Source organism: Acomys minous (assembly GCF_964271855.1).
Source record: "Acomys minous genome assembly, chromosome: 1".
NCBI classification, from domain to species: domain Eukaryota; kingdom Metazoa; phylum Chordata; class Mammalia; order Rodentia; family Muridae; genus Acomys; species Acomys minous.
In genome coordinates, this window is record NC_140483.1 from 110,032,990 (window position 1) to 110,056,700 (window position 23,711).

The window sequence follows — 23,711 nt, forward strand, 5'->3', positions numbered from 1 at the left end:
CACATATGTTGACTTAGAAACAATTTTTAAAAATAGAGGTTATAAATTTTAGAGAAAACAAGGATGTATGTGAAATTGGTTGGGGGGAGATTAGAGAATATTATATAATTATACTTTACCTTCAAAAACAGAAATTACATATAAAAGAACAAATTACATGCTCTCTAAATGCAGAAAGTCCTTTCTCAGTGTTGAGTACTTCTTCATTATAAAGTCCTAAAGATATTAGAAATAGGGATTACATACCTCAAGAATATAATACCTGTATACAGTAAACCTGTATCTGATATGTAGTAAATATTAAGATCTGAGCATAGCCTCTAATACCAGGGATATGATAATGGTATAAATACAGTCTTATTCAGTATACTGCTTTAAGTTATTTATGGAACAATAAAACTAAGAAAGCATAAGAGTACATATCTGAGTTAACTCACTTAGTATGATCATTTCTAGTTCCATCCATTTGTCTGCAAATTTTGAGATTTCCTCATTTTTTTGTAGCTGAGTAGTAGTCTGAGTAGTAGTCCATAGTGTAAATATACCACAGTTTATTTATCCATTTTTTTTTTGACTGAGGGACATTTTGGACCCAGTGGGTCTGCTCAGGCTACTGCACCAACCAGGGACAATACATGCAGTAAATATTGAAGCCCTGCTCAGATCTAGCCAGCGGATAGGACATTCTCCACAGTTGTGTGGAGAGGGGGAATAACTCGTACATGAACTCTGATGCCCATGTTTGACCACTTCTCCTTGGTGGGGAAGCCTGGTGGCACTCAGAAGGGATAAGAAGGCTACCATGATGAGACTTGATGGCCTGTGACTGTACAGTGGGGAGGAGGTGCCCTGGGTCATAGACCTAGGGGAGGGGAATAGGGTGAAAGCAAGAGGGAGGGAGGAACAGGAGAATACAAGGGACGGGATAACAATTTAGATGTAATATGAATAAATTAATTAAAAAATAGTACATATCTGAAAGGACAAAGTAAAAATCATTCACATGTTGATCCTGCATTTAATCCACCCTACCAAAAAACCCTAAGAAATCATAAAACTTTCAAGAAAGATGTAGCAGACAACACTAATACACAATTCTCAGGAACTTTCTTTATACCAATAATAGATTTGCCAATAAAGAAATCAGCAAAAATAGAGTCTCACTCTCAATAGTCTCAAAAACAGAAGTACTTGGAGATAACTCAGGAGAAAAACCTATACAATAAAAACTCCCAAGCTCTAGGAAAACTCAGAAGATGACAACAGTATGTGGAAAAGAATCCCAATGCTTATAGATTATAAAAATTAATTTTGTGAAAATATTAGCAAAAGCAATCAACAGAATGAATTCAGGCCCCATCTGAACTCCATGGACTGCATTACAGAAATATATTCATTTTGCAGTGTATATGGGAGCGCAAAGAACCCTTAATCATCAGAAAAACCTAAGTATCATTATGAGATATCATGCTTAAACTCAACTTATACTAAGAACAATAAATAACAACAAAGCAAGTACGTTGCTCAAACAAATAGACCTTTGTGATTGCAAAGAGGATCCAAAACTAAATGTACACAGAAATGGCCAGCAAAAAGCTAACAATGGTACCAAAACACACAATGGTAAAGAGAATAGATCTTTCACAGATGCTGTTGGGAACAAGAGATCCACAGGCAGAAATATACAATTAGACCCCGACTTCTTATTCTACTCACGAATGAATTCAATGTAATCCAAAACCTATTACAAAAGACTGAAACTTTCTCAAGATGGAAGAAAACACAACAGGAAAACCTTGTAGATATAACCATAAACAAGGGTGTTTTAAAATGTATTCCAGTGACATAAGAAATAATCGCAAGAATTGACAAATGGAATCATGTGAATTAAGGAAGCAATCACCACAAGAATTAAACTGCAGGATGAGCAATAGACAGGCCACAAGTGGATACAAGCACTGAACACAAAACTTTTATAAGAAGAAATGAAAATGGTCTACAAATACTTTGCAAAATGTCTCACATACTTAGGCTATTGTAATTTAAACTATTCTGACATTTTAACTAACTCCAATCTGAATGGTTATTGTGAAGAGAACAAATGAGCTGGGTATGGTGGCACATATACATATGATATTTGAAAAGGGCAGAAGATCATAAATTCAAGTCTAGTTTGGGCTAAATGTTGGGCACATGTCATTAATCTCACAATTCAGAAGGCAGAGGCAGGCAGATCGCTGTAAGTCCAAGACATCTTGGTCAACATAGCAAATTGAGGCCAGCAAGGACTACATAACGAGGAACTCTCTCTGGGGAGAAAGAAAGAGGAAAGAGAGAAATATAGAGACAAAGCAAGGGAGAAAAATGAAAGAAAGAAAAATGATGGAAGGAGGGAGATCGGAGGAAGGAAAGCCTCTTCCATGTGTTGCCACTGACAAATGCAGTTCTAAGGACACCTGTGTTTTGTCCCTGTATGGTGTACTTGGGACTGAAGACCTAAAGAACTGTGAAATGACAGATAGGTTTTCTGTTTGTGAATTTAATAATGTATGAAGTTTGTACTTCTGCTTCCGGTGCCGTTTCCACACCTTCAGATAGCGCTCAGCTGGGCTGCTGAAGCGACCAATGTACCACTGCACAAGGAGCACCGGAGCCTTCAGCAGCTCCACATTAGGTGGTTCTTCTATATCCTCAATAGAAATCCTAACTTTGTACCTTTCATACATTTATATTAATTCTGCCTAGGGAAAGACATGTTAAGTTTTTCTTTGACTTAGTAGTATCCTGGCAATTACTCAGATATGTAGAGGCAGGTGCTACATTTTGTAATCTGTTTCCTTCCAATAAACCACCAATGACTGCTTCATACCTCAATTGCCATGACATTCTGTACCTCTTTTGTCTGGCTCCCTGTCTCTGAACATAGAAGCTCTTCAGAAGAATTACTGAATGTGTCATATACTTAAGTATTCCCATCAATATTTTATAATTTTTTCTTTAAAAATTTTTAAATTATAATTTATTCACGTTACATCCATATTGTTACCCTTTACTCTTATTTTCGCATGCCCGTCCTCCCTCCCTCTTCTGCCTATTTCCTCCCTTCTCTAGACCTCTGATAAGGGAGCACTCCTACCCCACTGTCTGGCCACAGCCTAACTGGTCTCATCTGGATAGCTTGCACCGCTTCCTCTGTGTGCCAAACTATGGGCATCACAGTGCCTCTCAGAGGTTCAGCAGCAATCCCCCACCCGACATGGAGAATCAGCAGTCCATCAACTACATTTGAACAGGGGGTCTTGGTTCTCTGTATGCATTGTCCTTGGTTGGTGCATCGGCTTGTGCAGGACCCCTGTGTCCTGATTCGCAGGGCTTGATGATCTACCCGTGGAGCTCCTGCTCCCTCTGCATCCAACAAAGGGCTAATATCTAAAATATATATGAAGAACTCAAGAAACTAAACACAACCAAACCAAGTAATCCAAGTAAAACTTGGATACAGAGCTAAACAGAAAATTCACAACAAAGTAATATTGACTGTCCGAGAAACACTCAAATACTCAATGTCCGCAGTCCACAGGGAAATGCAAATCAAAATGACTCTGGGATTCCGTCTTACACCTACCAGAATGACTAATTTCAAAAACTCAAGTGACGAACTATAGAAATGATTCCTGAAACAAGGCCTTAATTGTTACTTATAATGAAGGTTATGTCTAAGTCATTGCTATAGAATTTAGTATATTGATACAAAACATGGGCATGTCAAATACTTGGCACATTTTAACACAAGAATATGTATCCTAAGTCTAACAGATAGATATGACTCTATTGATATAGGAGGTAAAATAGTTGAATAAGGTCTTCAAAACCCCCAGAGACACACAGAATATGGCATTTAAAGTTGTTCTTACAATGCTAAATTTCTTTGACAACAAGACAAGTTAACTCCTGACAACAACCAGCCGACCTCAAAGAAGATGATGAGCATCAAAGAGCCTCCTTATGGACATGGCTTCAAAGGTGACAAAATAACCACTGGGCAAAATGTCCTCATTCCTGCCACTAACAGAATCTGCCTTAAAATGGGCAACTTAGATGCAGGCAGAGTCGACGGCCGCACTCTGACAAGTCAGGGTAAGGAAGTCCTCAGTAGTTCCTGCCCTGCGAACAAGTCTGGCAGAAATATTAGGCCAGAAAGCTGAAGATGAGACTCCAATGTTATAAAGTGTATTGAGTGACTGGTCAGGCAGTAAACTGTCTTAAGTCAATTTGTACATTTTGGAAGCTGCTAACTCACACTACTGGTTCACTCAGGAATTTAAGTCTTATTCCTTCTCAAGTCTCTGAGGGGCATTGAAGACAAGATAGTATAGTTTTATAACCAAGTTTAGCTGGTTAGGGGACAAGATCGTTTTAGATCAAGATAAAAAAGTTAAGCTATTAGAGTTGAGATAAGATAGATATTGAATCTCATTCAGAAATTTAGACCCAACAAGTCAGGAAAAACACTTACTTCGAACAAGACAAATGCAAATGACCAAGTCACTATGAATGTAACATATATAGAACTCATTATTCTCATGATTGTCACATGGTTCTCCCTGCTGTATGTAGTTTGTTGTATACATGTGTAATAAAATAAAATTATTAAAATTATAACAAATTAAAATTAAAAAATAAAAGAACATCCCCAAACCAACAGAGTTAGAAACACTCAGGGTTACCATCATAATGAAAATAGCAACACATATATTTTCAATAGCAAAATGTAATAAAACAATCAACATTTAAAATGTTGGACTAATAACAATTTATGTTACATCTTGAAAAGAATTTGTCTATATTTTGTTCATTTCCTGAAAACTTGAATGAAGTTGAATTAAAAAGCAATGAATTAATTAAAAAAAAAAACTCAAGTGACAACACACGCTGGCAAGGATATGAAGAAAGGGAACACTTCTCCATTGTTGGTGGGAATGAAATCTTGTAGAACCACTTTGGAAATCAATCTGGCACTTTCGCAGAAAAGTTGGAATAGTGCTTCCTCAAGATCTAGCTATACCACTCCTGAGAATATATTCAATAGATGCTCCACCATACAACAAAGGCATCAGCTCAGTTATGTTCATAGCAGCTTTATTTGTAATAGCCTGAATCTGGAAACAACCAAATGACCCTCAACCAAAAAAATGGATAAAGAAACTGTGGTACATTTACACAGTGGAATACTATTCAGCTGTTAAAAAAACAAGGAAACCTTGAAATTTGCAGGCAAATGGATGGAACTAGAAAAGATGATCTAGGTGAGGTAACCCAGACCCAGAAAGACATACTGGTATATATTCTCTCATAAGTGGATATTATCCCAAAATAGATGTCCTCTAAGAGACTCCATTCACTGGAAGATCAGGACAGGTACTGAGACTTGAAGCTGGACTCTGGGCAGAGCACTCAGAGTGGTATTTTATAATTTTTATTTTATTTATTGTGAATTCCATAGATGAGACAGGCATTTTTATCATTTGCCCCTTCTTTTTTATACATCTCTCACACGCTCACTAACGTCTTTCCATTTACTTGTTTATCATTATTTTTACATGTATACACAAAGATGTATAAATAAAATCTGTTGAATCTACTTAGCGTCTGTCATGTGTGTATATGCACTTAGGGCTGACGACCTGAGACTGGATAGCCTATCAGGGAGCTCATCCCTGGACAAGACTGATTCTCTCTATGTGCACAGCTCTTAATTGCCTATAGCTCTTAATCTAGATGTGAGACTTTATGAGACTTCCTCATGGTATGATGTAGTTTTGGAGTATACAATGCCCTTACAATATTAAATATCAAAGGCTCCCAAATGCATTTTCTTTTTATGATGATTATTTTAGAGTCATTTTTTTAAAGTTTAACTATGTATCTCATACTTAAACAAACTTAAAAAAAAACCTGGCCTACTAATGGTTATACCAATTGCAACACTCAGTGAAGCAAGCCAAGCATTAACCAGTTCACCAGAAGTTCATGTTTTAAGACTGAAATAGCACTGCTCTTGTCTTTCTTACTAGTACATAGCGATATTTAAATAAGGTACTTTATATAAGTGACAAATATCATAGTTCACAAGGTATTGCTTTTAAAAGTCAGTGAATCGTTAACATTTATAAGAAGCTAGTAATTTGTCCCATGTCTTGAGGAGGATGTTATAAAACAGAGAAATCAGTTAAAGGTTTTGGCTTATATAATAAACACTCACAGATATTGAAAGTATCTTTTCTGTATTATTTAGCTCCTTAGTATATATGGAGATCTTTTGCATTGTACATGTTGGAAAGAAATTATAACAGTGTCTAGTAGTGAATTTTATAGATAAAGGTCAAAAAAGTGAGCAAGAATAACAGCAACAGTAAGAGCTGTGTCTGTGCTTATGTGAGATCTAATAAAAATGACACATCAGCTATGTAGATGTCTCTCAAAATCTCTCAAAATCTGTGATATCAGTTTCCACATGAAAAGATATCACACAGATCGTAACTAACATACATTCTGGAATTATTAGATCCACAACTAGTAGGAACTTAAAATCACTTCAGTAATGAAGCCATTTTGAGGAGTTTTTGTAAAATAACTAAAACTGAAAGAGACATGGCAAAGTGTGTTCCCTGGAAGTGGTCTGGAAAACAAACGGGTATTTGGAAAATCCAACTAAATGGAACTAGCAGATGGATTTTCCTTCAACAATAGTAGTACATTCCTATTGACTCACTGTTGTACTCAACAGTCTCTAGTTAAGGGCATGTATGATGTTCTAGTAATAAAGAAAACTATTTGGGTGGTATGTGGGTATTTTTTTCTGTCATATGTGTAATTTTTCTACAAAACCAATAATGTCTAAGATAAATTTTTACTTAAGTACATATGCACGTTAATCAAGATATGAGCATGTTTTGATATAATTATAGGCTTTCTGACTTTTTTTTACCCAGTTTTGCATTCATGCTCTTTCTAGAGACATACTACATTATTTTGTTAAGTACTAGGATGTAATATTGAGAAATAACAAGTTATGTCTGCTCTTGCGGGACAAGAAGCCAAATGAAGACGGAAGACAGGAATCAAGTACATAAATGAGGTAGAAATTTTTGTTTTATGGGAGTGAAGAAATAATAGAGGCTCTGTGTAGCGACTTCAGGATGTTAGGAATAATACGTTGATACATGGGCTGTGAGCATGGATGAGAGGTGATCAATGTGGAAAAACAGAACAATAGAATATGTATGCAGAAGTGACAATTTATGGATTCTTGTATAAAAAATAGATAACAGGAAATGCAGACATTTTCACTACTATGGGCTTAAATAAAAATGTTTACATCTTCACAATTGAGTATTCCCGAAAATGGTTTTCTTTAGGACATGTCATTATTTTAATTTATTTTATTTCTAGATATATGCCATTAAATATTTCCTCATGAAATGATAACAATTATAATTTTAATTTAGTTGGTATTCTTGTTTTATAAAACAAGGCGATGCATGAACAGTAGTCTGGATTTTAAAGAATTTAATGCTCAAAAGATAGGCAAATTTAAATAAACGAGAACCTTGAAAGAAAGAATCTAGCAAGTCTGGATTCTACCCAAAGTAACTAACATACTTGAAGGCATTAGCACCAAATCACTGAATTCTGTGCTTTGATTGTGGCAGTACAATATTATGAAAATATTGCTTACATCCTAAGAGACTGGAACTTTTGCTGAAGCTCATGGCCAATGTCAGTAACACACCTTCAGGTTCCTTAAGACTAAGTGTGCCATACTGGTGTGTACTCAGACTGTTTGTTTAACTTGCCTTCAAGAGAACAATATAGCAGTGAAACTTAATTGCCTGGTATTTCCCATGTAATCAGCTTTTACAACCTAAGCTGTAGTATTAAGTAATGTATTCTTTCATCTGCAACCCAGAGAACAATGTATGTGTATGTGTACTCACGATAATGTAGTCATTTGCTGAAAGCAAGAAACAGGTTGAAAAGAAACTTTATATAATAAATATGCACCATAAATTATGGAAGCAGCATTTGGCTATTACTTGGTAACAACTGTTTGTTTGTTATCTGGGTCAATTGGAGTCCATGACTTACTCAATCCTTTGGTATAAATTTATGTAACGGACAATGCTTCACCATATAATGCTTTCTGTGATGTTCTATTTAGAGAAAGTGAAAGAACTATGTTAAGGGCAGACACAGACACAGGGACAGACATAATCGCAGCAGAATTCAGATTCATAACTCCGCAATGTTAGATGCAGGGAGAGAGAAATACAGAATTTATTTTTGGGGCTGTTCTAGGTAAAATGACTCCAAGGGGAAAAAGTGATCATAATTTATTTTCCTTAATATAACACTGATGAACTTGGGTACTCTGAAGTTATTATTAATTCATTCAAACCAATGAATGTGAGGAAAGATACTGTTGTTAATAGAATATTAAAACATTATGCAGAGGTCATACTTTAGAAAAACAATACAATCGAATACTCATAACTTATAATCACTTTACAATGTTAGAGTGTGTGCTCTGTGTTACTACACACGCACACACTTGAACTATAATAGAAAAACGAATGTTTGTCACACGGATAGAAGTGGAAGTCTGCAATTTGTGTGATTGCTGTTGGAAGTGATAAAACAACCATTACTGCAAGGAACTTTCAAGTATGTCAGATTTGAAAGCAGTGTAGCTTCAGAACACCCCTTATTCACCAGAGTAAACAGTTACTGCCTTTTCAGAGATATTTTTGTGTTATGGAATAGCATGAGATTTGGTATCATTAAATATGCTTAAAATTACAACTTCTCTTAAAATTTATATTAATTTGAACCCCATACTCATAAGTAGGTATTAAGTCACTTTAGTTCACTTTAATGATTTAATTTAAAACAAGCCCTTTACATGTTGTTGTTTACATGGCAGCAAAATTTTTCAATTACCCTTCCTTCTAAGTGCCTTCAAAACTAAATGATATGCTTCACAAGCCAGTTGTGAATGACAGCATCTGTTCCCTCTATGTATGTATGCATCTTTGGAATGATCACTGAGATTTTGAAAGGTAATTGTTTGGGTATGTGCACATTAAAGAAACTGAGGAAATTCATTAAAATGAAAATAAGTAGTGACCAAAATGTCAAGAAGCTGCATGTCAACATCCAAGCTCCATCTTATGTGAGATACGTGGGGAAACAGGTAACACTTAGGTCCATCTGTCAGGTACTATCCTCACTTAGTTCTTCTCCGTAATTCTTTCCTTCTATGATTTAAAAATTATCATATCAAAGTGATCTGAGAGAATCAATCTGATATTGTTGTTTAACCACCACAAGGAAAGAGGATCATCCTCTTATCATAGATTCAGACATAAGTGTCCCATGCAGGTTTTAAAAAATATTTTATTAATTTATTCATATTACATCTCAATTATTATCCCATCCTTGTATCCTCCCATTCCTCCCTCCATCCCATTTTCCCTTACTCCCTTCCCCTATGACTGTGACTGAGGGGGACCCCTCATAGGGTATCAAGTCTCTTCTTGGTGACCTGCTATCCTTCCTCTGAGTGCCACCAGGCCTCCCCATCCAGGGGACATGGTCAAATATGGGGCACCAGAGTTCATGTGAGGTTTTATTGTAATCAAATATTTCATCTTAAACTATATGAAATATGTGTGCACACAAATATGTTAGCCTAAAAACATACATACACAATGAGTATGCAATATGATCTTTATTTACAACAAGAGGAATCGTATGCGTGAATTGAGAAGACCTTTTTCTTTATTTCTGTCTGACAGAGCTTCTGAACAATAGTAGCTTCTAACTGTCTCAGTGGTTCTGGGATGCCTTCAAGAACTTGAATTGGTAGTGGTTTTTCTGTCACTATCTTTATATAGTACCGTCGTACCTCATCTTTGTTACTTTATGGTCCTGCCACAGCTGGACGGCAATATGTCAAACTAGAACTTCAGTGTGGAGGGAAAAAGAGAAAGGGATGAGTGGAGCCAAGCATATCTGCCTCCACTTCATCAAGGGAAAATAAAATGTCCAGAAACGCACTGTACAGTATTCTGTGAAAATCCTTGGAGGTTTAGGAAAAGGACTAGTATGCACTTTACTAGCACTTATGGTGAGATAAATACGCTAAGGAAAGTTTCTGAATAGTGGTTGAAAAGGAATCAATAACCTCCATCTTGTTTAATACAGAACAGGCTAAGGGAAGCCCAGGATAATATAAGCCCTCAGAAGAATGGGTGAATCCTTTTAACATTCATAAAAGATGCAGTGAATATTAATCATGCATTTGAACTGGTTCAGTAGTTATTTCAACTTTCTTCCTGAATTCTTTATACTTAATGGGTTAAGTATCCTTTATCCCCTTTGAGTGGGTTTATTATATTAGGGCAAAAGTACAAGTTGGAAAAATAAAACATTATTCTCCATAAAGATATTGGTTGTAAAAAACTAACACAAAAGTAAATAGAAGGTCATTTGTTGAACCAACAACCTTGTAGGTGAATTGAGAGTTTTTTCAGAATAAAGCCATCTAGATAGCAGATTTCCTTACAGATAAAATGAGTGCTATGATCAGAGGCTGCAGAATAAGGTTCCAACAGGAATGGGTGTTGTTTAAGTTCTTCCATTGTATATTCCATTGTATAGCATGGACATGGTGAATTTTTTTGTACAAAACATTTAAAATTTCTCTCTCTCTCTCTCCCCTTTCCTCCCTCTGTCCCTCCCTCCCTCTCCCTCTCCCTCTCCCTCCCTCTCTCTCTCTCTCTCTCTCTCTCTCTCTCTCTCTCTCTCTCTGTCTCCCAACTCTGTCTCTCTCTTTCTCTCATCACTTTACTGCCTGATCCCAGCCCCTTTCCCCATCTCCTCCCAGTCCTACCCTCACGTTCCCTCCCTCTATTCCTACCCTCTCCTTCTTAGAGAAGGTGAGGCCTCTAAGGGATACCAACTCACCCTACCATCTCAAGTCACAGCAGGACTCAGTGTATCTCTCCCACTGAGGCCTGACAAAGCAGCCCAGCCAGAGGAAAGGGATCCAGTGGCAGGCAACAGAGCCAGAGCCGGTCCCTACTCACATTGTTAGGGGAATCACATGTTTACTAAGCTATGCACTTGCTACATATGTGTAGGTGGTCTAGGTCCAGCCCATAAATGCACTTTGGTCAATGGTTCAGTCTCTGTGAGCCACCATGAGCCCAGGTTAGTTGACTCTGTAGGTCTTCTTGTGGTCTCTGACCTCTCTGGCTGCTTCTATTCTTCCTCCTACTCTCCACAAAATCCCCTGAGTTTAGCCTAATGTTTGGCTGTGGGTCTCTGCATCTGTTTCTATCAGCTGTTGGATGAAGCCTTTCAGAAGACAGTAATCCTAGGCTCCTGCCTGCAAACATAACAGAGTATCCTTAATAGTGACAGGGGTTCACTCTCCCATGGGGTGGGATACAAGTTGGGTTAGTCATTGCGAATCTTTAGATGTACCTTCTAGCCAATGTGTTGTTCTCAGCTTCATTTCCCCTATACACCAAAATGCAATTGTCAGACATGCAGGTTTCAGCTAAAAATGTGTGTTAGGTCAAGTAAAATCAAATAACTACAGTCATTTAAGTCAGAACGAAAGCAAGAATCTGTTAGGTGGTGCATTGCATGCAAATTGTGGAGATCGATTTTTATTCCTTACATTGACAACTTTGCCAGGAGGTATTTTATTAAAAAAAGACCAACATATCTCGAGTAAAGCCAACAGTAGTAGTTAAAGTTTTGTTGCTTTAAAGTAAGTTTTATACTGGAAATTGTCAGGTCTAGTGAAGATTGTATGCTTGATCAGGTGGCTTAAATTATCTCCTTGCCTCTTTCTGGTCAAAGTCTATCCAATTGGATACATCTCATTCCTCTGAAAGCTATAAGCACTACACCAGGCCCTCATTCAAGACACTGGCCCCAGAAATCTCCTAATTCCTAGGGTTCCACTTAAACATGGCTCATAGTGTGGCCACATGGCAGAAAGAACTTCAGCAGAACATAGAACCCACTCAATAGAATATGGAACAGTGACCCCCATATGAATTCCATGTGATGACTAGCATGACACTGAAGAGAAACTATAAAGGAGCCCTGAGGACTAGTGATACAAAATATCACATGGAACTTCTGGTAAACATCTTTGTGACTTGCCAGTATTTCAGTGGAATGCACTTTACTTATCATTTGTTCTAAAATAGAATTGCAAAGCTAAGGATACTTGAGTAGGTAGTAAAGGTGGTCAGTCCCCAGTTCTTATCCAAAAATCACCATACTTTTCTTTGTTTAGTATGCCACTTCAGTGTCAGCAATAGTCAGATTATTTTCTTCACTTAAGACTGAGAAGTAATTTAATTTTGTTTTTCTTTTTGTTTTTCTGACACAGGATTTTATACGTAGTTTTTCTTGTACTGGAGCTCACTCAGTAGACCGGACTAGCCACCAATTGACTGAGATCTGTCTGACTCTGCTTCCTAAGTGCTGGGATTAAGAGCATACACCACCACCACCAGGCTTTTTAATAATATTTTCATTGAACGAAATTTGTATCAGTAGCTGGGTGATGGTATATAACTCTTTAATTCCAGAATTTGGGAAGCAGAGACAGGAAGATATCTGGATTTGAGGCCAGTCTGGTCTACAGAGTGAGTTCCAGGACAGCCAGCACTACAAAGAGAAGCCCAGTCTCAAAAAATGAGCTAACAGGCAAAGAACCTTTATATCAGTCTTCCTCCTTTTCCTTCGTCTAGCCTCTCTCAGTGACCCCTACTATCCAGTTGATGACCTCTTTTTCTCTGTATTTGTTTTACACACACACACACACACACACACACACACACACACACACACACACACATACTCATACACACAAGTATTAATAAAACCTGCTGACTTTATTTTGTTGTTTGTGTGTTTAGAGTTTCAAGGGTGATTGCCTTGTGACTTAATGTGATGATCTCTATTTGATGTAAAAAGATGCTTCATTGATGTGTGGTGTTAGCTACATCTCTGAGTATAAAAAAAAATAAATTAGAATATATTGACAGATTATGCTGGTGCAGCAAAATGGTGGTAATAGATTATCCGTTAAGATCCATGACCTTGCTAGTTCAGAATGCTGACTAGGTTTCCAGTTTGAGGTATGATATCCTTTTTGTTATGTGGGCTGTGCGTCTAATTGGACAGCTGTTGTTTGCTACAGTCATGCAAGTGCCACTTCTGGCACCTTTATATGTGTCTTGTCATGCTGGTCATTGTTATGGTTTATAGGTTTTGTGGCTGGATAAGACTGATATTTGCTTTCATGCCTTGGAAGCTCGCATAATATTTTCTGGAACAAAGAAAGTTACACCAGAGGAAATAGGAAAGAGGCTTTAACATTAGATCCAGCCCTATTCAGGGGAGTCATGTGTCCAATGCATATGGTATCTTCAGCAACAGGGATACCCGTTCATGGCCGGAGAGGCAACCAAAGGCTGCATGGGTAACTACATTGCTTTGGAAATTACTGGGACTATCCTGATCAACTCTTCAAAAAGAGATTTCTCATTCCTGGTGCTAAGATTTTTGTTAGCCCATGGTTCCTTTGGAGAACACTGTCATCCCAAAAGGTTTACTTTTCTTTAAGCTATGTATGTGTGTGTGCGGGGGGGGGGGGTAGTGTATAATTTTAGGTAAGTACAAAATAATATGATTCCCTTGGGGCTTTATTAAACAACCCTGATGTTACTTGTCCCTCCTCCTTATGTTCCTCTCTTTTCCCTAGTTGAAATCTCCTACTTGTTATTCTGTTTCTCATTTCATTATCACCATACAGGTAGCTTTTATGCCATCATTTAGTGTCCACTATGACAGGACTATGCATATGTACCATATGCACTGGGGCAGTCTCTCTGTTTCAGTTCTTCTACTGATTCTTGGTATTTTTAACCTAAGATTTTGGAGTACTTATTGCATTCTTGGAAACTATCCAAAATAAATCTTCATCATATGCCCCAATTATCCTGCATGTCTGCATTCTTGATGTTAGTGAAACAAACAAAAATGAGAGCTTTAAAAAAGAACTTTAGAACAGGGGATGTACTTCAGAGCTATCAGTCACACTGTTGTGCACCAGCGGGAGTGTGAGTGTGCATGTGTGAGTATGGCCTTGAGTGTTTTGGAATATATATGAATGTGTGTATGTGTGTGGTGTGAGTGTGTATGTCTAGTAATCATGAAGATGATAAGGCGAACAGATACTACTGAAAATTGTCCTGAACTAAAAAAAAAATAAGATGTATAAAAGTTCAATAAGAAAACCAACACATATCTAGATATGTTTACTGTTACTTTTTACATTTGTAAGAAGTATACCATTTATTTTCATATGCAGTCCTGGGCATTTTTATGTTGTTTTAGCATAAGAAAGCACTTATGAGCTCATCTGTGGGCTCAAAAAGCAAAACAGTTTTTTCTGTTATTCCCTATACCTGAGAATAGCAGAGGGTTAGCAGCATTATTGTCATGAACAGCACATCAGATAAAGGACACAGACTAAAGTAATTTATTTTCACGTACATTTGTATCTGGGGCAATATTATCCCCATGTCCTCATAAGTCTTACTCCATACCACAGAAGCTGTTTTCTATGTCAGAAAACCACCACAAAGAGCCACAAAGTGCCAAAGGCAACTGAACATGGTCTCAACTCCGATTGGCACATCTACAATATAGCACTTACTTGTAAGATTCAGGGAACACTGTATAAAATGACATAGATAGATTTGTAAGAACCATAGGAACAGGAAGTTTTCTAAAAGATTGTATCTCCTAATTATGCCAGAAAAGCCATATCCATAAAAATTTAACAACATGACTTCCTGAACAAGACAAAAATAATGACATGAATTGACATGAATGTAATCCTACAGAGCCCCATGCCTTGAGGTAATATTGAAAACTAATGACTGTTGGGAGAGAGAGAGAGAGGGAGAGAGAGAAGAAGAAGAAGAAGAAGAAGAAGAAGAAGAAGAAGAAGAAGAAGAAGAAGAAGAAGGGAAAAGAAAAGAAAAGAGAGAAGAGAAAAGTGAGAGAATGAAATAGTCTTCTTCAGAAATGAGCACCAAACACACTCACTCAGAGGGTTTGTTGTTGTCGAGTATTTACACATGTGTAACAATAGTAAAGAATAAAGGATCATGAATCTAAGGAGGGATGAAATAAGGATTAGGGAGGGGAAGTGAGGTATCTATATTAATTAAAGAAATATTGGCAGCAAATGCTAATGAGATTGGGAGTGATGTTGCTCCTCAATGATCATCTTGGTAATGTTCATGAGTAAATAACCCTTGTTAGACAGGGTCAGCTAAGGACCATGCAGCCCAATGCATCAACCTGACCTGACTTCTATACAAAGTGTGAAAATTCTAAGAGGTGTGAGTTAGAATACATTCAACATCTTCTTCCTTTGGGCCTTCTGAGTGCATGTAGTCCTCTGTGGAGCTGTAGCTGGCAGCACTTTCACTACACAAAGCTGCAGTGTAGTTACCCTTACCTCTGTCGATTAATAGATTTATCAATGGAAAGTCTTTAGTGATATCACGCTTTCACATTATTTTTCACTGTTCTGTAGGATTTTATATATATATAAAGAATTTTCTAGTTTGGGTGGTTATATTTAAAGTTTAGGTACACTTTCAGCTAATTTTTGCATATAAAAAGCATGATGAAAATCCCATCTTCAGTATATGAGTTTTTAGTGTTCGATATACATGAATAAATTTGCCACCTACCTGAGAACATTTGCTTCATGGATTTCAGAGGGTGTGCCAGACTGACTTCCATGAATCCATATGCGCAGTCGTAGGTTCATATCCAGTGGCTTTGGTAATGCTTGTCGTAAATTTGAAAACAATATCTGGAGTCCCAGAGAAGTAAAATGAAGAACAACTTCACCTACATCATCAACAATTAGATGGTACTTTACCAAAAAAGGAAAAAAAAACAATAAAATGAAAGCTGTCAAACATCACTGGAAGAGCTCTTTTAGATTTCCTTTGAATTCAAGGATGTTAACCTTTTTTCCTCCTTTCCAATGTGGAGGATCAAAGCCAGGCTTTATTATAGGATATGCTATACCCCTGAGCTAAGTCTAACTTGAGAAAGGGTTTCTCTATTTCTTCAAGAAAGAAAAAAATATATATGAAGAATTTCACTGAATCGGTATAATTTTTGCTAAGAAACTGATCCTGAAACATGGAGTTATAAAAATCATAGAAAGTGCCATAGAATGTTGTCACATTTCTTTATATTTTCTTTAATTTCTTTTGGTGAAATTTAACAGTTGCCTTTTATGTTTCCTTTCTTTTTGAGGATACTTCATAAGTACTTTGTCTTTATGATATTATAATATCTCATATATTTTACTATATTTCTTTTTTTACATATACATTTCTATTATTACCCATATATACAATAAACTACATACTACAAAAAGTATCACAAAACATTCAGGAATTATATAAATGTTACATTCATAGTATTTTGGCTATTTGTATTTGATAACCTTGAAGAAAACATCTTTCCTATCTTGGAGAGTCTACAACGCTGAACGTAAATCAATATCTATCACATCTCATCCCTATCAACTTAAAACATCTATCTAGACCTAAAAACATAGAATCATTTTCAACTAAACTTTCCAGAGTGTCCAAATAAGCATTCTCAGACTATTTTTCAGATTTAAATGTCATTATGACTTTTGATAGTATACTTTTAAGGACAATAAAAGCTCCATATAAAATATTAGTCCATTTCTTTCAGTATTTCTAAAAATCAAATAATTAAAGGTATAGGTTTATTGGTGCTCAATGAGATTTCTGGTTGGTTAGAACAGGCGGTAAACCTTAAACCCCTACCCAGATCTAGCCAATGGACAGAACATTCTTCACAGTAGAGTGGAGAGTGGGATATGACTTTCTCACATACTCTGGTGCCTCACCTTTGACAATGTCCCCTGGAGGGGGAGACCTGGTGGCACTCAGAGGAAGGACAGCAGGTTACCAAGAAGAGACTTGATACCCTATGAGCATATACAGGGGGAGGTAATCCCCCTCAGGAACAGTCATAGGGGAGGGGAATAAGGGGAAAATGGGAGGGAGGGAAGAATGGGAGGATACAAGGGATGGGATAACCATTGAGATGTAACAAGAATAAATTAATAAAGGAAAAAAAACCAGACCAAATAATCCAATTTAAAAATTGGGTAAAAAAAAAAAAAGAATGTGACTTTTAGCACTCAGCTCCTTCTACATTTCCAACTTGTAATCATTGTTGAGAAAGAAATAGGAAGCTTGAGGATCTGTCAGAGATACTACTTTGGAGTTGGGGGGTAAAGACAAAAGGACTAGGTTAACATTTTAACAGTGGAGGAAGGACACTTAGGCTGTTTCCATGTTCTGGCTATTATGAATAAGGCTGCTATGAACATGGTTGAGCAAATTTTCTTGCTGTGTGCTGGAGCATCTTCTGAGTATATTCCAAGGAGTGGAATAGCTGGGTCTTGAGGAAGCCCTATTCCCATTTTTCTGAGATAGCACCAGATAGATTTCCAAAGTGGTTGTACTAGATTGCATTCCCACCAGCAATGAAGGAGTGTTCCTCTCTCCCCACATCCTCGCCAGCATGTGGTGTCGCTTGAAAGTGTCACTCAATAGAAGAATGGATAAAGAAACTGTGGTACATATACACTATGGAATACTATTCAGCTATTAAAAACAAGAAATTTCCGAAATTTGTGGATAAATGGATTGAGCTAGAAATGATCATAATGAATGAGTTAACACAGAAGCAGAAAGACTCAAATGGTATATACTCACTTATATCTGCATATTAGCCCAAGGGCATGTCCCACGAAGGCCTTCACTTACCAGGAAACTGAGACAGAGGGGAGGACATTCTAGTGGGACTCTAGATGAGAGAATCATGGGAGAATGGCAAAGTAGAAGGATCCAGAGGGTCCTAGAAGCCTACAAGTAGAACATTATGATAGGCAGATTTGGGCACAGGGGTCCCGCTCAAACTAAGGCACCAGCCAAGGACAATACAGGCGGTAAACCTTAAACTTCTACCCAGATCTAGCCAATGGACAGAACACTCTCCACAGTAGAGTGGAGAGTGGGATATTACTTTCTCACATACTCTGGTGCCTCACCTTTGACCATGTCCCCTGGAGGGGGAGACCTGGTGGCACTCAGAGGAAGGACAGCAGGTTACCAAGAAGAGACTTGATAACCTATGAACATATACAGGGGGAGGTAATCCCCCTCAGGAACAGTCATAGGGGAGGGGAATAAGGGGAAAATGGGAGGGAGGGAAGAATGGGAGGATACAAGGGATGGGATAACCATTGAGATGTAACAAGAATAAATTAATAAAGTATAAAAAAAAACAGTGGAGGAAGGACAGGGTTTCTATATAATCCTACTCAAAATTTGCTCAAAATATATTCATCTGCAAAATTTCTTTCAGTTCTACATTTTACATGACAAATACTTAGAAATCCAATTTGTACTGTTAGAGGACAGTTTGATGGTTTTTCTGACTTTGTGCCTATAGGCATCTAAATGTACAAATCATCCTTCACAGAGAGTAAAGGGAGTTTAAAAGGTCAAAACACATGTCAATTACATAATCTATCATATAAAGAGTTTGTATTTAGTTTGACCTAAACTTTTGTCCTATGAACATGGTCTTGAAATTTCTCCATAAATTTGATGGAGAATAATGCATTTTACTAGCGAGTAGACTGCTGCACATGTATTTCTTCTTTGATCATCTACTAATGTTTGGTTTTTCAAATATGTCTAAAAGTTACTTCATAGGAGATGCTCCTGGAGATTTTAGATTCTTATACAATGTAATTCATTAAATTTTCTTAAAGTAAAAATTATTCTTTGAAAATTTATATTATACTTTAATGTTTGACTGCTGTTGTTTTGAATATTGAAGTAAATTTGCTATTCACCGATATCATAGTGTGAAGTTACATTGTAAGCCTGATTTTTTAAAAAAAATTCTTTGCAGATGTTTATTTATAACACAGGGCAGAATGTCCATTTCTTATACATGAAAGATTATTAATAAGTTTTCCAAATCTTTATATTTGAAACTGTGCATGACATCTAATTAAAGTGGTTTTATGCAATGGACTTAGTATCTTGAGGTGCCTTTTTACTATAGCATAAGCCACTCCCAGCCATTTTTGGAGACAAGTTCCCACTATGTAGCCTTGGCTTCCCTGGAACTCACAGCTTTTAACTTACAGAGAGTACCCTCTTCTGCCTCTTAAATACTGGGATTTAATGTATCAATCATCACATCTGGCTCATAAAAAATAACTCTTAAACTATATCATTAGAAATATTCAGGAACCTTTTTCATTATCTTTTTTATTCTTACTGATTGATTGATTAATTTATCATTGCAGATCAAAAAAATCAACAGAAATTTCCCTGTAAACCAGCAGGTAAGATAAAATTATTATACTTGAAACAATAAATCATACCTCTTTTCAATATGTCTTCTGTAGAAGGTAATCTTGGTGACATCTGATTCTTATATAGAAATAAGTGGCACTATAGTCTCTCTTCAGGGAAAATTATTTTCATATATCTACTTCACTGAATATATGAACAATAGGTTTTAAAGATTTTTAATATAAAACAACACCATTTTGCCAAAATAATCGTATTAATTCATGTACAGTGCTGAGGATCTAGGCATAGTATTTTCTACAAAATAAACAGCATTAGTGTTTCTAGTGCATGCTCTACCTATAGGGACTAGAAGAGGATCTCAGGGCCCTACAACTGTATTTTCAGATGCGTGTGAGTGTCATATAGGTGCTGGAAATGGATCCCCTGTCCTGTGGAATAGCAAGTGCTCTTAACTGCTGAGTCCTCTCTCCAGTGTCTAGTATATCATATTTTTTAATAATATCCTCTAAATTGACCTCAAAGCCTAATGTGTTGACAGAATTCCTGATGAGTTTAACTTAATGCATAAAATGAAAATGATGTCTGATTGATCCAACAGGTTAACAAGCTTCTGCTCTTAACATCAAGTTTTATTTACAGCCATCACTCACACTCTAAGCATGCATCCTTCTTAAGATGCTAAAAGGTTTCAACTATATTTTACTTGCAAAACTTGAAACGATTCCGTTTTCTTCTCTGAAACATTTGTATGAAAGGACAATTTTCAAATATAATTTAAAATTAGATAATAAATCCATATCTTTGATGTATACCTTTACTATAATTAGAATTTTAAAATGTCTTTAATTTTAATTTTTTTTAGAATTGTTAAAATCTTAAACATACATTATTCTATAAACAACAGCATTTTTTTTTTTGTAAAGACCAGTGGTGGTACTGGCCAAGATTAGGCCACAAAGCTGTTTGTTCGTAAAGGAGATTGTACGAAAGCAGTAAAGCTCTGGAGCATTCTGTGCATCCACAAAGATGTGATCTACATATTCACTCTTGTCTACCTACATAGACCCTCACTTGTGAGCCTTTTTTATAATGGACAGATTCAGAGAGTGAAATGGTACAAAATCTTGATTTACATTTTCTAAAGCATATTAGAGATACTTGATTTCAGTGATGTCTAAGTTTGTAAGGATATCTTGGTTGCTTCCTCTGTGCCTCTATCCTCTTCAGAAACATGTTGTGGTGTTTCACAAGAGACCGCTTTGCAAGAACATCAGTAATTCCATAGGACTGTGATAGTGGAAGGAAAATTAATAAGAGAGTGTTTGAATACAAAGAAACAGCCATGGGAGAAAGTCAAGATTGCCATCATTAGGTGTAGCTCTTTAGTTGTAAGACATATAATCTGTAGACTTTGTATAACTTACAAAAGTGAAAACAATATCTCTTTCTTTGATATATAATGCCTTTAAGAGGTCTCCCAGACTTGTTCTTCCTAACATCATCATGTGTTTGATTTATTGTGTTTTATAAACAAAATTGTCCCATAAACTTTTCTTACTTATAATCATAACTGCATTTTACACTACTGCTAAGAGTAAAATATGAGGTAAAAGAGAAAATGTTTTAATCAATTCATTTTAATGGAAAACTTCATATGTGAGGAAATCACAAAGTATAGGAAGTTGGTGTTTTATAACATTAATGGGGACAATTATATATGGTAAAATGATAAATGAAGAGAAATGTTTGCTTTCATATTCAAATGAAGTTGCTTTATTTGGTCTATCTCAGTGGAATGCTCCCAGTTACATAACAGCATCAATGGCCATTTATTACAGGATGTCTTGATTAGGGTTTCTAATGCTGTGATGAAATATCATGACCAAAAAGTAAGTTGGAGAAAAGGAGTTTACTTGGCTCTCCCTTCAAGACCATAGTCCATAATTGAAGGAAATCAGGACAGGAACTCAAGCAGGGCTGGAACTGGAGGCAGGAGCTGATGCAGAGATCCTGGAAGAATGCTGCTTAATGGCTGTCTTCTTATGTCTTGTTCATCCTGCTTTCTTATAGAACACAGGACCACCAGCCTAGGGATGACACCACCCACCATGGGCTTTACTCTCCATCAATGATCACTAATAGTGAAAATGCTTTACAGCTGGATATCATGGAGGGCTTTTCTCAACTGAAGCCCCTCCTTTCTGATGACTCTTGTGTAGTATTGACATGTAAAACCACCAATTATGCTGACTAAACTTAAGTTTTGTTTTTATTTAAAATATGAATTTATAAGGACTAGATGAAATTGACTCAAACATATGGATTTAAATAAAATAAGGCTTTGGTAACTTGTAAAGCAAACTTTAACATAGTATAGTGGCTGTGCCTGCTGGTAGATCTTCTCGTTACATTTGTATCTATCCAGGCTACAGTAATGCTGAGTGAATTAAATAAGAATCACATATTGGGGACTTCAGTGATAAACTGGACAGGAAAATAGTTGTCACAGACTAGAAGATCTTGGTTAAATCTCCAGAATCCACTTTAAATACAAACACAAAACTATATTAACATGTCAACTGGTATAATTATTCAAGTCTTGTTTAGGTAGCCATATTGTTATGGCGTCATGAGTATAGTTTCTTTGATATATCTAGGATATATAATTTCATATCAGAGTGTCTGATTCTCTGGCTCTTGCAATCTTTCTACCTACTCCTTCATCAGTGGTCTCTGAGCGTTACGTGCAGAAATTGTGTTGTAGATGGCTTGGTCATGACTGGACACCACAGTATTCTTTGTTATCTCCATTTTGATAGGTTGTGGTTGATAGGTTCTTTGCCTATTGCAAAGAGATGTCTCTTTGAGGAGGATGAAAATTACACTACTGTGTGAATATGAGAATAAATATTTAAACTGTAGCTAGGAATTACCCTGGTTTAATAAAGTGGAAGCTGATGATTCTCCTCCAAGATGTCTGACTTTCCTGGCCAGGAGAACAATAATGGTCATGCTAACAAGGAAGGGACAAAGAAATTAGAGGAAATGGGAAATTCTGAGTGAGGAAAAATTGGTTGTTTTCCCCAGGAAAAGTCCCTGAAACTTGTTATGTGATACCAAGTGATCATACCTGATATCATATATATATATAATACATACAGGCAGCATTGTAAGGATGGGGAGTTGTATTTCTGAATTTAGAATACATATGTATATGTATGTGTAATGCACATACACATATACATATATATGCAAATATTTCTATGTGCATATGCATATACGTAAAAATGAAAAAAAATGACATGAATTTGAAAAGTGCCAACAGGTACATGGTAAGAAGAATGGAAAGTAAAAAGGGAGAAAGTCATAATTGTATTTAACTTTAATTTTTGAAAGAAATTATATAAAATAAAGCAAATGCCTGAGCATCATCGTGTAGGCTTTTAATCACAACACTGTGGAGATGGTAGTTCCCTGGGACTCATTGTTCTGCCAGCTTTGATGTGAGCCTCAAACGAATGGAGACCTTGCCTCAAAAATCCAGACAGCTGTCTCACTAGAACAACACCTGAGTTCCTTTACATGCAGCTGCACACATGCACATATATACAGTCACCTATAGGAGAAACAACGAAGCTGTGACACTAAATACATACTGTTCTAAAATGCGTTCCTCAATGGAAGCCACCGATGAGGATTAGTGTGTGCACTGGTTAATTCTCCAGTAGAAACCCACACCTGGGTAGTATATAGAAGATTTACTTAGCTGCTGTCAGTTTTAAGTCCATGCATCCCAATGACTCAGCCTCTGCTGAGGGTAACCTTGGTTACATGATATGGTGGCAGATACATGATATCATGTCAGGAACCGGTTTACAAGTGAGAAATGGGTCAGTCTTCCTTTTTCTGTAACAAGTCTGTCAGAAAAACCAAATAGGGTCCAAATAGAACTACATCAATTTCCAGATGCATTACTCGGCATTAGGAATGCAAGCTGTGGCAAAGCAAGGGAAGTCTCTGGTACTGGTCTCAGATGACGGAGTTTCTTCCCTTATAATATACTTCTTTTTTTTGTTTGTTTTTGTTTTTTTGTTTTTTGTTTTTTTTTCCTTTATTAATTTATTCTTGTTACATCTCAATGGT

At 36.6% G+C, this 23,711-nt stretch overlaps 1 protein-coding gene across 7 annotated transcripts in view; it reads left to right on the plus strand.

Annotated features, from left to right (window-relative positions):
- SNTG1 (syntrophin gamma 1) overlaps positions 1–23,711 on the plus strand; it is a 707,225-nt gene that overhangs the window by 541,134 nt on the left and 142,380 nt on the right. For all 7 annotated transcript variants that reach the window (XM_084773017.1, XM_084773015.1, XM_084773016.1 and 4 more), the window contains one exon: positions 19,559–19,597. In XM_084773017.1, the coding sequence (XP_084629143.1) occupies positions 19,559–19,597 (39 nt within the window). The remainder of the gene's footprint in view (positions 1–19,558; positions 19,598–23,711) is intronic.